The 12318-nt window shown below is 66.4% G+C and overlaps 3 protein-coding genes across 5 annotated transcripts; 2 read left to right on the forward strand and 1 right to left on the reverse strand.

The window, feature by feature from the left end:
• The first annotated feature begins 460 nt into the window (after positions 1–460).
• On the forward strand, positions 461–3027 carry IFI30 (IFI30 lysosomal thiol reductase). 2 transcript variants are annotated; one of them, XM_063358281.1, is made up of 7 exons: positions 463–702; positions 1458–1637; positions 1718–1792; positions 1882–1977; positions 2066–2218; positions 2308–2376; positions 2893–3027. In XM_063358281.1, exons 1-7 carry the CDS (start codon positions 574–576, stop codon positions 2965–2967), a joined length of 777 nt encoding a protein of 258 aa, XP_063214351.1. In that variant the 5' UTR covers positions 463–573; the 3' UTR covers positions 2968–3027. The 2 variants fall into 2 exon arrangements, with proteins under 2 accessions (XP_063214353.1, XP_063214351.1); XM_063358283.1 differs by lacking the exon at positions 2308–2376 and having other exon boundaries at positions 461–702.
• A 172-nt stretch (positions 3028–3199) lies between these two features.
• MPV17L2 (MPV17 mitochondrial inner membrane protein like 2) lies at positions 3200–7116 on the forward strand. Of its 2 annotated transcripts, XM_063358286.1 has the most exons (6): positions 3200–3253; positions 4377–4582; positions 4827–4997; positions 5499–5575; positions 5665–5793; positions 5888–7116. In XM_063358286.1, exons 2-6 carry the CDS (start codon positions 4408–4410, stop codon positions 5951–5953), a joined length of 618 nt encoding a protein of 205 aa, XP_063214356.1. In that variant the 5' UTR covers positions 3200–3253; positions 4377–4407; the 3' UTR covers positions 5954–7116. The 2 variants fall into 2 exon arrangements, with proteins under 2 accessions (XP_063214356.1, XP_063214355.1); XM_063358285.1 differs by lacking the exon at positions 3200–3253 and having other exon boundaries at positions 4305–4582.
• On the reverse strand, positions 7047–11141 carry RAB3A (RAB3A, member RAS oncogene family). Its single transcript, XM_063358284.1, has 5 exons — positions 11041–11141; positions 9605–9832; positions 9278–9396; positions 9026–9150; positions 7047–8538 (listed from the first exon to the last, which is right to left on the reverse strand). Exons 2-5 carry the CDS (start codon positions 9830–9832, stop codon positions 8348–8350), a joined length of 663 nt encoding a protein of 220 aa, XP_063214354.1. The 5' UTR covers positions 11041–11141; the 3' UTR covers positions 7047–8347.
• Between the last annotated feature and the right edge of the window lie 1177 nt (positions 11142–12318).

Raw genomic sequence — 12318 nt, forward strand, 5'->3', positions numbered from 1 at the left:
CTGGGGCAGGCGGGGGCCACCCCGGGCTCACCCACCGGGCACGCGAGGAGGCGGCAGCCGAGCCCAAAGGGGCGAGAAACAGCCGGAAAGGGCAGCTCTGAACAGTGGGGAAGTACAAGGCTCGCCCACACGGCACCAGAAATGAGCCCGAGGGGGTGTTCTGGGCAGCACCCCCAGCCTGGGGTGTTTTGGCACCTGCACCCAGCCCAGGGAGTGCTCGGCAGACTGCGGCGGGGGTCCGACACGGAGCCACCCCCCTGCCTGCGCGGGAGACGCCGAGCGTGGGCTGCTCGGGGTTGGGTTTCTGTCGCCGACAGGTCGCAACCTGCAGGGAAGCGGCAGCCGCTGGTGGGGCTGGGACGAGGGACCGTGACCCCCCCAAAGCCCCAGTGGGGGGCTGTGGCCGAGAACACGGGGTGGCTGGAGCCGGACGGCCCCGCGTGAGTCAGCAGCGCCGGCGTCACATGAGGAGGACGGTTGAGCGGGGCAGGAAGGCCGTGCGGAGGCGGGCGCAGCCAGCCTTTAAAAGTCGTCGCGGGGACGGGCTCGCCTCCATGCCACCCCACCGTCCCCATGGCCCCCACGCTGCCGCTGGCGCTCCTGCTGGCCCTGCTGGCCCCGGGGCTCGGGGTGGCTGTCCCCGGCTGTGACTACCCGGCCCACCTCTGGTGCAGCTCCTGGGAGATCGCCGTCGCCTGCCAGGTCAGAGCCGCCGGTGCCAGGGCTGCCCCGGCTGCCCGCCCGCGATGGCAGCCCACGCCAGGCACAGCCACCCGGCACGCGGGGACACGTCCCGCCGACAGAGCAGGCGCGGGGCCGGGTGCCTGCCCGGCGAGCGGGGCTTGGGGCGTGCGGGGATGGCGTTGGGGCATCGCCCAGCCACGGTCCCCAGTGCCAGTGCTGGCGCTGAGCATCCCCGTGGCACAGGCTGGCACGCCGCAGGGATGCTCAGAGCCCCTGTGCCGTGCTGGCACCGTGGCACTGCCCGGCATCCCCGGGAAAATGCCAGGCTACAGCCGGACCCCAACCCCGCTCCTTCCCCGGACGCTGCTGGAACTTCTGCTTTTTCAGCATAAAACAGCTTTTCTGCTTATGCCACCCTGAACATCCCTGGACGGCGACACTGCTGCGACGGCGGCTCCGGCAGCGCCCTGCGAGCCCCGCGGGGCTGCAGCCACCACTCGGTGGTGGGTGCTGGGCTGTACCCACACACAAGCGCATCCCGGCCCCGCCGGATATTTTTTCCCCAAAAAATATTTTGCGGAAGTTACCTTGGAAAGCCCCGGCGCTGCATTACAGGGGATCCTGCGGCTGCAGGAGGCCCCCAGCCGCTCTCACTTCCCTCCCAGCCCTTCACACCCTTCTCCCCGGGGACTTTGCCCCATCCCCTGCAGATATGGGGGGGTGGGGGTGCAGCTGTACCCCCCTCCCATACCCCAAAACCTTCCCGCACGCAGGCGGAGAGCCACTGCGTCAACCTCTCGCGCCCGGCGGCCGCCCCTGTGGAGCTGAGCCTGTTCTACGAGAGCCTGTGCCCGGCGTGCCGCTGGTTCCTGGTCCAGCAGCTCTTCACCGCCTGGCTGCTGCTGCCCAGCGAGGCCCTCACCATCACCCTGGTGCCCTACGGCAACGCCGAGGTAGGAACCGGCTCGACCTGGTGCCGCGGGCACTGCACCCCGGCCCCCCCCGGCCCCGCTCAGACCGGTTGGTCCCGCAGGAGAGGAACGTCAGCGGGAAGTGGCAATTCCAGTGCCAGCACGGCCCGGAGGAGTGTTTGGGCAACATGATCGAGGTGACGGCGATGGTGACAGTCCTCGTCCCCACGGTGCTGGCACGGGATGGGGGTCCGGCGGCCCCTCACCGCCCGCCCTGTCCCCCCAGACCTGCCTGATGCACGAGGCCAAGAACTTCAGCACCTACTTCCCCGTCATCTTCTGCCTGGAGTCGGGCAGCTCCGTCACCAAGAACCTGGAGGCCGTATGTCCCCTTCCCTGTCCCCCAACACTGCGGGGATGTCCCGGTCCCCCTGACCTCCCCGTGTGTCCCCCCCCGCTGTCCCCGGCAGTGCCTGCAGGTCTACGCCCCGCAGCTGGACGGGGGCCGCATCGCCGCCTGCGTGCAGGGGGACACGGGGGCCGAGCTGATGCACCGCAACGCCCAGCTGACGCAGGCGCTGGACCCCCCGCACCAATACGTGCCCTGGATCCTCATCAACGGGGTACGGCGGGGCCCGGGGGGGGAAAACCAGGGGGGCCGGGGCGCTGCAGGGACCCCCCCCCTGAACGGCCCCATCTCTCCCCCCCACAGAAGCACACGGACGAGCTGGAGGCGGAGGCCCAGGCCTCACTGGTGGGGCTGATCTGCCGCCTCTACCAGGTGGGAGGGGGGGCCCCGGGGGGGTGGGGGGACACGTCCCCATCCAGAGGGGCACTGCTGTGCCCCCCCCAGTTCCCCTGTGCCCCCCAGTTATCCATGCGGAGCTCCCCTGTTCCCCCCGCTGTACCCGCCCAGTTCCCCCTGTGCCCCCACCCCGTTATCCATGCTGTGCCCCCCTAGTTCTGCTGTGCCCCCCAGTTATCCATGCTGTAATCCCCAGCTGCCCCAGTTAGCCTTGCTGTACCCCCCCAGTTCCCCTGTGCCCCGTTACCCATGCTGTGCTCACCAGTTCCCCCAGTTAGCACTGTCGTACCCCCCAGTTCCCCTGTGCCCCCCAGTTCCCCCTGCTGTAGCCCCCCCACAGCCCCCCAGTCCCCCCACTTCCCCCTGCTCTGCGCCCCAATGTCCCCCAGTTCCCCCAGCTGTACCCCGCAGTTCTCCCAATTCCCCCAGTTTGCCCTGCTGCTCCCCAGTTCCCCCAGTTCCCCCCGGGCTCTACCGGCCGCTCTCCGGCAGGGGGAGAAGCCCGAAGCCTGCGGGGGGTCGCGGGTCCCGAAGGCCCCGAAGGCCCCGGCCGGCTGCCGGCGCTGAGGGACGGCGCGGGAACAGGAGCGGGCGGCAATAAAAGGACGATTTTGTGGAAAACCAAAAGGCTTCGGACTGTTGCGGGGGAGAGGGGGGAGCGGGGAGGGGGCGGCCGGGCCCCGGGGCGCCGGGCCTGGGCTGCTCCCGGCCCCGCCGGCACGGGGCTGCCTCGGTAGGTGTCATGGCGGCCGCCTGTGCCGCGGTAGGTGTCATGGCGGCCGCCGGAAGCGGAAGACGCCCCGTCACGTGACGCACCGCTGCTTGCGCGTGCCGGTGGCGGAAGCGCGCGGCGGTGAGGGGGGGGCGGTGAGGGGGGGCGGTTGTGTGGGGATGGGGGGAACTGGGAGGGACTGGGGAGACTGGGGAGGGCCCAGTGCGGGAAATGGGGAGCACAGCAGGGGGAACTGGGGCAACTGGAGGGGTACAGCAGGGCTAACTGGGGCAACTGGGGGGCACGGCCGGGGCTAACTGGGGGGGTACAGCGCTGTTAACTGGGGGAACTGGGGGGCACGGCATGGATAACGGGGGCACAGGGGAACTGGGTGGGTGCAGCAGTGCTAACTGGGGGAACTGGGAGGGGTATAGCAGTGTTAACTGGGAGGACTGGGGGGGTACAGCAGTGTTGACTGGGGGAAGTGGGGGGCACGGCATGGAGAACTGGGGGGTCCAGCAGTGCTAACTGGGGGGCACAGGGGAACTGGGGAGTGCAGCAATGCTGACTGAGGGGGCACAGCAGTGATAACTGGGGTAACTGGGGGGGCCACAGCATGGATAACTGGGGGGGCACAGCAGTGCTAACTGGGGTAACTGGGGGGGGCCACAGCATGGATAACTGGGGGGGCACAGCAGTGTTAACTGGGTGAAGTGGGGGGGCCACAGCATGGATAACTGGGGGGGCACAGCAGTGTTAACTGGGGTAACTGGGGGGGCCACAGCATGGATAACTGGGGGGGCACAGCAGTGTTAACTGGGGTAACTGGGGGGGCCACAGCATGGATAACTGGGGGGGTATAGCAGTGTTAACTGGGGTAACTGGGGGGGCCACAGCATGGATAACTGGGGGTTACAGCAGTGTTAACTGGGGTAACTGGGGGGGCCACAGCATGGATAACTGTGGGGTTACAGCAGTGTTAACTGGGATAACGGGGGGGCCACAGCATGGATAACTGGGGGTTACAGCAGTGTTAACGGGGGGGCGCAGGGGGTAATGGGGGCCCAGGGGAACTGGGGGGTACAGCAGTGCTAACGGGAGGGCAGAGGGGAATGGGGGGGGTACAGCAGTGCTAACCAGGGCAACGGGGTGGCACAGGGGGGAACTGTGGGGCACAGGGCTAACTGGGGGGCACAGGGTGATGGGGGAGAACTGTGTGTGTGTGTGGGGGGGGGGTGCCCCTCCCCACTGACCCCGCTGGCAGGGGGGTTGGGGGGGGTGTCTGTGCCCGCAGGATGCTGGCGCGGGGCCGGCGGCTGCTGCGCTGCTGGAAGCCGCTCTTCACCGGCCGCCTGCTCCTGCTGACCAACACGGTGAGCTGCGGCACGCTGCTGGCCACCGGCGACCTGCTGCAGCAGGCCTGGCACCGCCGACGCCACCCCGACGCCGAGGCCCAGGTGGCCCGCACAGGTGACAGCCCTGGGGAGTGGGGGGACACACACACGAACCAGGGTAGGGGGTGCGGGACGGTTAATTCATGCTCGTTATCACGGCGGGGGGGAATTAGGGTCCGGCTCCACGCGAAGCCACGTTCCCTTTGTGCCGTCCCCGGAGCCGGATCCGCATCCGCTTTCGGTGGGGGTGGGAACGGCACCGAGGGAAGGGGTGACATCAATAATGCATGGGTGGCGGCGGCGGCGGTGTTGTGTTGCAGGTCGCATGTTCGCCGTGGGCTGCAGCATGGGCCCGCTGATGCACTACTGGTACCTCTGGCTGGACGCTGCCTTCCCGGCGCGGGGCGTGCGGGGGCTCAAAACCGTCCTGAAGAAGGTCCTCATCGATCAGCTGGTGGCGTCGCCCGCCCTGGGCGTATGGTACTTCCTCGGTACGTGGTGGCACCCGCCTTGGGTCAACGTCGCTGAGGACTGAGCGTGGCCCACGCCGATGGTGACGTGTTCCCGGGGCTCCCTCCCTCCCGCCTCTGCCGGCGCTGCCCTTCCCTCCCGTGGTGCGTGTGTGTGGAGGGGGGGGGTTGGCATTTTTCGGTGTCTGGCACAGCCGAGACGGCCATTCTCATCCACTCTCCCCAGCGTGGAGCCTCGTGTGGAAGTCTACAGAGGAGTTTTTCTCTAATAAAATGCAAAAAAAAAAAAAAATTAAAAATCTGCTTTTGCAGGGATTTCCTGATGATGGGAAATAAATACTTGATAGTTTTTTGTCCTCATGCGCTTAAATAAGAGGCAATTTCGCTTGGCTTCATCATGTTTTACCTAGTGCGACAGACCACTGTCTGCTTCACTGCCTGTTAGGCTTTTATTTGTAGTGATTTCCTGCACGTACCATAAACCTGCCGTATCCAACCCCTGATGTCCGTCTGTCCCCGCAGGCATGGGCACGCTGGAGGGCCAGTCTCTAGAGGAGAGCTGGGAGGAGCTGAAGGAGAAATTTTGGGAATTTTACAAGGTAAATACACCCCGCCGAGCTCCCATTCCCTCCCGCAGTGGGGACGGGGCTCCGGCGGGGAATGCCTGCCTGCTCTTTGCTCTCCGCAGGCTGACTGGTGCGTCTGGCCGGCGGCTCAGCTCATGAATTTCCTCTTCGTCCCACCCAAGTACCGGGTGGTTTATGTCAACGTCATCACGCTGGGCTGGGACACCTACCTCTCCTACCTCAAGCACCGGGTGAGCGCCGGCACCGTGGTGCCGCATGGCCGTGCCTCGCCGCCGCGGCCAGCCGGGCGAGCGCCGAACGTGCCCCATTTCTCTCCTTTCGCAGCCTGGCAGCCCCCCGAGCGCCGAGCGCGACTCGCCGCGGGAGACCCGGCGCGGTGTCGGGGTGTGAAGGGGAAACTGCAGCGTTTTTCGGAGGCTCCTGCCCGCCGCGAGTGGTTTTCTGGGCATCGCCGCGGCCGCAGCTCAATCCACCCAACGCAACGGCCGGGGACCACCGCGGCTCGCCGCAGCCTGGGCGGATCTGGCTGATTAACTCATCTACTGATTCAGCGATGGGTTTGGGTATTTATAACGAATCTCCTGTCGCAGGCGCGCCTGTAAAGCTGATTATTGGTTTTTTTTGTATTCTTCCACAGAGCCCACGCTGCCGCAGCCACGCTTCGCCTTCAGCGCCCCGGGAAAGGCCCCCAGCGCTCTCCCCTCTGCTGCAGACAGATTTTTTTTTTCCCCTTTTCCAGGGCAAGGCTGGCTCCTCGCTCCCCTCCAACACCCTCCGCTGCTTTTTCCTTGCAGAGCCAGCCCGTCGGATCCCTGCCGTGCCCCTGCTTCGGCTGCCGGGCGGAGGGATGTCGCTCCTCACCCTCTCCCTGCTCCTTCTTTATCTGGGAGCTGAAGGGAGAAGCCGCTCGGCTCCTTTTCACTCCACCTTGCACCCACCTCCCCGGTGCCGCGCGTGGGCTCTGCCGGGCTGGGCTGCAGCCACCCAATTTTTATAAAAATAGGGGTGTGATCACGGCCGCCTGCTCGCCGCCGGCTGCCACAGTGGCAGAGCCCGCACGGAGGCGGTTGGGGGTTTTTAAGGCTTTTTGCAGGATTCGGGCCGTAGAATCCCCCTCCTCCCAGCCCTGGGCAAGCTGGACACTCACTCCAGAACCTGCCAACTTATTTATTTCCAGCATCAATGAAAGCTGCCTGAATGTGATTTTTTTTTAATATTTTTTTTTTTCCCTTTTTTCTAAAGCTGTGCCTTACTTGCAGCTCTGTCCTCGTCCCTCCTGCCACACACCCCCCCCATGGTGGGACCATCCCCCCCACCGCAGCACGCCAGGCTACGGCAGGAGCCATTCGGTGAACGCTAATTAAGAAACGAGATCATTTTCTTGCTCCTTTCTGGCAACAACCTCGCCAGCGCAGGGCCGAGGTTATCACCCCCGAGAGAGGAACCATCCTGCTGCCCCCCCCCACCTGCAACGACCCCCAGGGACCAGTGATCAGCATTGATTTATTTCTTCACAACATTTCTTTTAATACAGTGATTTTTAGGAAATTGTACTCTTTTTGACACTTTTGACATTTGTACAGTACAGTGTAACTCTTCCATAAGTAAACTTCACAAAAAATAGGAAAGGGGAAGGGGGGGGGGGCAAGGAAGGTGGTACCGGGGTCTGGAGGAGGGGGGGGGGAAATCTGTAAAATAAAGACACAGCGCTCCAAGAAAAAATAAATAGAGGACGGCAAGACCTGCGGGTCTGCCGTCGCTAGGGGAACAGCCACGGATTCACAGTCTCCACAGAAGCACGGTAACGACAGGAGCGCGCCAGGAGCCCAGCGCCCCGCAGCAAATTAGCAACGCTCCCCCCCCGCCCCCCCCGGCCCCGCAAAATAATAAAAAAAAAAATAAAAATAAAATAATCCAACCCAAAAACGGGGGCTCCGCCAAGGTCCCCAAACCGGGGCTAATTTGCTACAGCTTGCTCGGCTGGCCTCGCTCATGGACTTAAGTCTTTTAAACCTGTAAATAGTAGATTTCTTTTTTTTTTTTTTTTTTTTTTTAAAAGTGATATTCACAAGCAAGGTTACCACACTGGGGCGGGGGGGGGGGGAATATAATAATAATAATAATAATAAATGCACCACCACGGCCACAGCACAGCAGGTCACGCACACAGCGTCACTTCCTACGCCTATTTACAAGGAGTTTGTCTTATGTACAAGGAGGAAGACGGCGGGAGCATAAATTAGCATCTATTTATACAAATAAACAAGATTTAGGAAATATCCATCCACGGAAGGGCCGGGGGGGGGGGGCGGGAAGCCAGGCACAAAGAGCCCCCGGGAGCTCTTTGGGCAGGCGGGACCGCCGCCGGGCTGGGGAGGGGGACGGGGGGGGTCCCAGCGGGGACACGAGGTTTTGAGGTCCCCGTTTTAAGGGTTGGGGGCGGGGGGGGAAGATGGGGGCGATGGGAGCCGGCGGGGGCGAGCAGACAAGAGAAAATGGTATTTCTCGGAGAGCGAGGCCCGTGGAGCGACTAAAAGCAGAACAGGGGGAGTTTTCTACCAGCCCAGGCTTAAAAATAAATTAAGGGCGGGGGGGGGGGGGGGCGCACAGCCTAACTGAATGAGGGGGGGTTGCTCCTAGAGGGGCCGCAGCCCTTTCGGAGGTCTCAGCAGCAAAAGCCCCCGCGGGACCCCCAAGAAGAGGGGCTCGGGGAGGTGGGGGGGGGTGCACTGATCGGTTTTTGGGGGGGTTTGAAGGTGGGAGGGGGGGGGAGGGGGGCTGGCCCTAGCAGGCACAGTCCTGGTGGGGGGGGGCCTGCTGGTCCGTGAGCTGGGGGCCCTGCTTGGCGCCGGTGACGGCCGGGTCGGCCGTGTCCAGCGACTCCGACATCTTCTCGCAGATGATGTCCACCAGCCGCTCGAAGGTCTGCTTCACGTTGATGTTGTCCTTGGCGCTGGCCTCGAAAAACTCAAAACCTGCGGGGGGGGGACGGGGGGGGGACGACGCCGGGGGACACACACACACACACAAAAAAAAGCGTCATGGGGGCCACAACGCGACAGACGACGTCAGGGCTGCAAACCCCCACCCCTGCATCCAGCCGCTGCCCAACATCGGAAACCTTCCGCAGCGCCTCCTCCCCTCGTTAAATATTAATGGCAGGGCTGCGTGTGCCGCACGTCCAGACCCCCCCGGGGCTGCCGCCGGCCCCGGCCCCCCCCCCACGCCCCAGGGACACCCTGTTTTCCCCAGCCGGCACCTCTCGGCGGGTTTATGGGGCTCTAATAGAAACCGCCATCCCATCCCGGCGCCCGCGGCTTAATTACACCTTATTTTTTTCGTTAGGCGACAAGTCACCGCTGCTGCTGAAGCAGAAGCGTTACAGCGGGGGAATTAAGCCCGTAATTATATTATTTGTGGGAAGATGGCTGCGTGTCCTCCCCCCCCCACCCCCCGACTCACCCAGGTGCTCGGCGAGCTGGCGGCCCTTCTCGGAGGAGACGACGCGCTCGTCCTCCATGTCACACTTGTTCCCCACCAGCAGGACCTGGGCGTTGTCCCAGGAGTAGGTCTTGATCTGGGTGGACCTTCGGGGAGGACAAGGAGGGACATCACGCGGGGGGGACAGAGCACGGCGGTGGGGGGGATGCCTTGGAAAGGGGGGAAACACGGTTCGAGGCGGGGCGGTCCCCGAAGCCCCGCCTGGGCGCTCACCAGTCCTGCACGGCGTTGAAGGACTCCTCGTTGGTGATGTCGTACATCAGGATGAAGCCCATGGCGCCGCGGTAGTAGGCGGTGGTGATGGTGCGGTACCGCTCCTGGCCGGCCGTGTCCTGGGTGGGGGGAGAGCGGCACGTCACCCCCGCGGACGCGGGGACACCGGCGGCTCGTAGGGTCCGGGGGACAGACCCCCAGGGACACGTCCCTCCCCACCAGCATCACCCCCAGCATCGCCCCCGGCAAACGCCGGAGCAGCCCCACATCAACCATCCCAGCCCCGTGCCGGCGCGGGGGCCACGGGGACACCGCGGGGGGTCTCACCCAGATCTGCAGCTTGATGCGCTTGTCGTTCCGGTAGATGGTCTTGACCTTGAAGTCGATGCCGACGGTGCTGACGAAGGCGGGCGTGAAGGAGTCGTCGGCGTACCGGAAGAGGAAGGAGGTTTTCCCCACGCTGCTGTTGCCGATGATCAGGATCTTGAACATGTAGTCGAAGTTCTGGTCCGAGGATTCCTTCTGCCCATAGCGGGAGTCGGTAGCCGACGCCATCTGCCAGGCGGAGGAGAGGCCGTGACGGAGACAGTCGTGAACTCACGCGGTGCCGGGCCCTGGTTGGCACCGGTGACACGGTCCGCAGCCGTTTCCCACCGGCAAACCATGGTTAAATCACGGTTAAACCATATTTCGTGCTGGGGAGGGCGAGGCGTGCTGCCACCCGCCGGGTCACTCGGCCCTGAAGGGCTCTGCCAGGCCGGGTCCTGTCACCCCCCGTGGGGACCCCAAGAAGGCGCCCACAGCAGACATGGGGTACGCGGCCCCCCCCCCCCGTTTGCCGTCACCCAGGGTGGGGTCCGTGACCCCCTGACGGGGAGGGCCGCTGGCAGCCGGGGCGCTGCAGCCGCTCCTGCGTCTCCCCTGCAAAATGGCACCTGCAGCGGTGGCACCGCGCGCCCTGCCCAGCCCCGTGCGGTGGCGGGGGGGGGGTCCTGTGGGGGGGTGGTGGTTGGTGCTGGGGGGGTGATGCCGGGCTGGGGTGTGCAGAGGTGGGTGCTCAGCCGGGGATGCCGGGGTGCAGGGTGGGTGCAGGGTGCTGCTGGGGGGAGGGATGCTGGGCAGTGGGTGCTGCTGGGGGGATGCATGCCGGGGGGGCGATGCAGGGCGTTGCGGGTGTGGGGGGGGAAGCTGGGCAGTGGGTGCTGCGGGGGGGGGGGGGGGGGCGCAGGGTGCTCTTGGCGGGGGGGGGTCAGGTTGCTGCTGGGGGTCCGCGCAAGGCGCTGCGGGGGTTGGGGGGGTGGGTTTCAAGGTGATGTGGGTACAGGGTGATGCTGGGGGGTGCAGGGTGCTCGGGGGGGGGTACAGGGTGATGCCGGGGGTGCGCAGGGTGCTGCGGGGCGGGGGGGGGGGGCGCAATGCAGGTCACTGCCGGGGGGGGGGGGGGCGGTTCAGCCCCTGCCCCTCCCGCAGGCCGGAGCCCGCCGCACCCCGCCGGTGCCCGGTGCACCGAGAGAAACCCACCACCCCCCTCCGCAGCAGCGGGGACCGCGCCCCCCCCGCGCTGCATCCATCCCCCCCCGCCCCGGCTCCAGCCGCCATCCCCGCCAGCGGCCGTGCCCCCCGCCCGCAGCCCCGCCCGCCCCTCCCTGCCCCCGGGGCCGGTGCGCGGGGGGGAGCACCGGGGAGGGGAAGGGGGGACACCGGGGGAGGGAGGGAAGGGGGGGCCCGAGGCGGGGGGGGGGGGGGCGGGGGCGCGCGCTCACCTCCAGCCCGCGCTCGCGCCACCGCCTCCTCCTGCAGCAACTGCAGCAGCGGCACGCGCCGCCCCGCCGGCTGCAGAGCCCGGATGACGTCGCCGCGGGGGGGGGGGGGCGGGAGGCGGGAGGGGGGAGAGGGGTGGGAGGGCGGGGCGAGGTATGTAAATGAGCGCTGACGTTAGCGGCCTGGCCCCGGAGGGGAGCGCTGATTGGCCGGCAGCGCGCTGTGATGGACAGGCGGCGGGTGCCGCGGCGGGCGGGGCGGGGCGGGGGGACACACCCCCTCCCTTCGCGGTGGTGGGCGCCGCTCCCCCCCCCCGCAGCGCGCAGTGGTTCGGCCCGGCGGCGGCTGGGGGCTGGGGGCTGAACCATCCCCCGCCTCGGGCGGGGGGCGCGGGGCGGACCATTCCCGTTCTCGGGGGGGAGCGGCCATCGCCGCTGAAGGGGTGGGCGAGCCCTGACAGCCCCCCCTGGCACGACATGACACCCTATCGCGACGGCCAGCGCGGCCCGCCGCCCCCCTCAGGCCTGCGGATACGGGCAGCCTTACCCCATCCCCTGACAGGGGCACCTGGCGTTGAGGTGAGGCCCAGTGTGCACAGTGTGCCCAGTGCTCCCAGTGCCACCAGTGCTCCCAGTGTGCCCAGTGCTCCCAGTGCTCTCAGTGCCCTCCCAGTGCTCCCAGTGCCCGCAGTATCTCCAGTACCCCCAGTTCTCCCAGTGCTCTCAGTGACCCCAGTGCTCCCAGTACCTCCCAGTGCCCCCCCAGTGCCCCAGTTGCCCCCAGTGCCCGGCCCAGCTGGGGTTGGGGGAGCGCAGGTGGGCAGCCATGTCCTGCCCAGGCCCCTGCGTCCTCCCTCGCCCTGAGGCACTCGGTGGGGATTAGGGGGAGGCAGCATATGGCGGCCCCGTGGGGGGGTGGCGGGGGCCCAGCTGGGGGCTCTGCAGGTCCCAGGGCAGCCACGCTCCCCTGCCCGGCCTGTCTCTGCGTTGCCCGAAGCCCGCAGCCGCCATGGGTGCTGCCCCCCCCCACCCTCCTTGGTGCATGGACGTCGCATCCCCTCGGCCAAGCACGGGGCGAAAGGGGCTTTTTCAGCCAGTTCATAGAACCGTGGAATCACGGAATGCTTTGGGTGGGAAGGGACCTTAAAGGCCCTCCAGTGCCACCCCCTGCCCTGGGCAGGGACACCTCCCACCAGCCCAGGCTGCTCCAAGCCCCGTCCAACCTGGCCTTGAACCCCTCCAGGGATGGGGCAGCCACAGCTTCTCTGGGCACCCTGGGCC

The sequence above is a fragment of the Chroicocephalus ridibundus genome, chromosome 22 (genome assembly GCF_963924245.1).
Source record: "Chroicocephalus ridibundus chromosome 22, bChrRid1.1, whole genome shotgun sequence".
NCBI classification, from domain to species: Eukaryota; Metazoa; Chordata; class Aves; order Charadriiformes; family Laridae; genus Chroicocephalus; species Chroicocephalus ridibundus.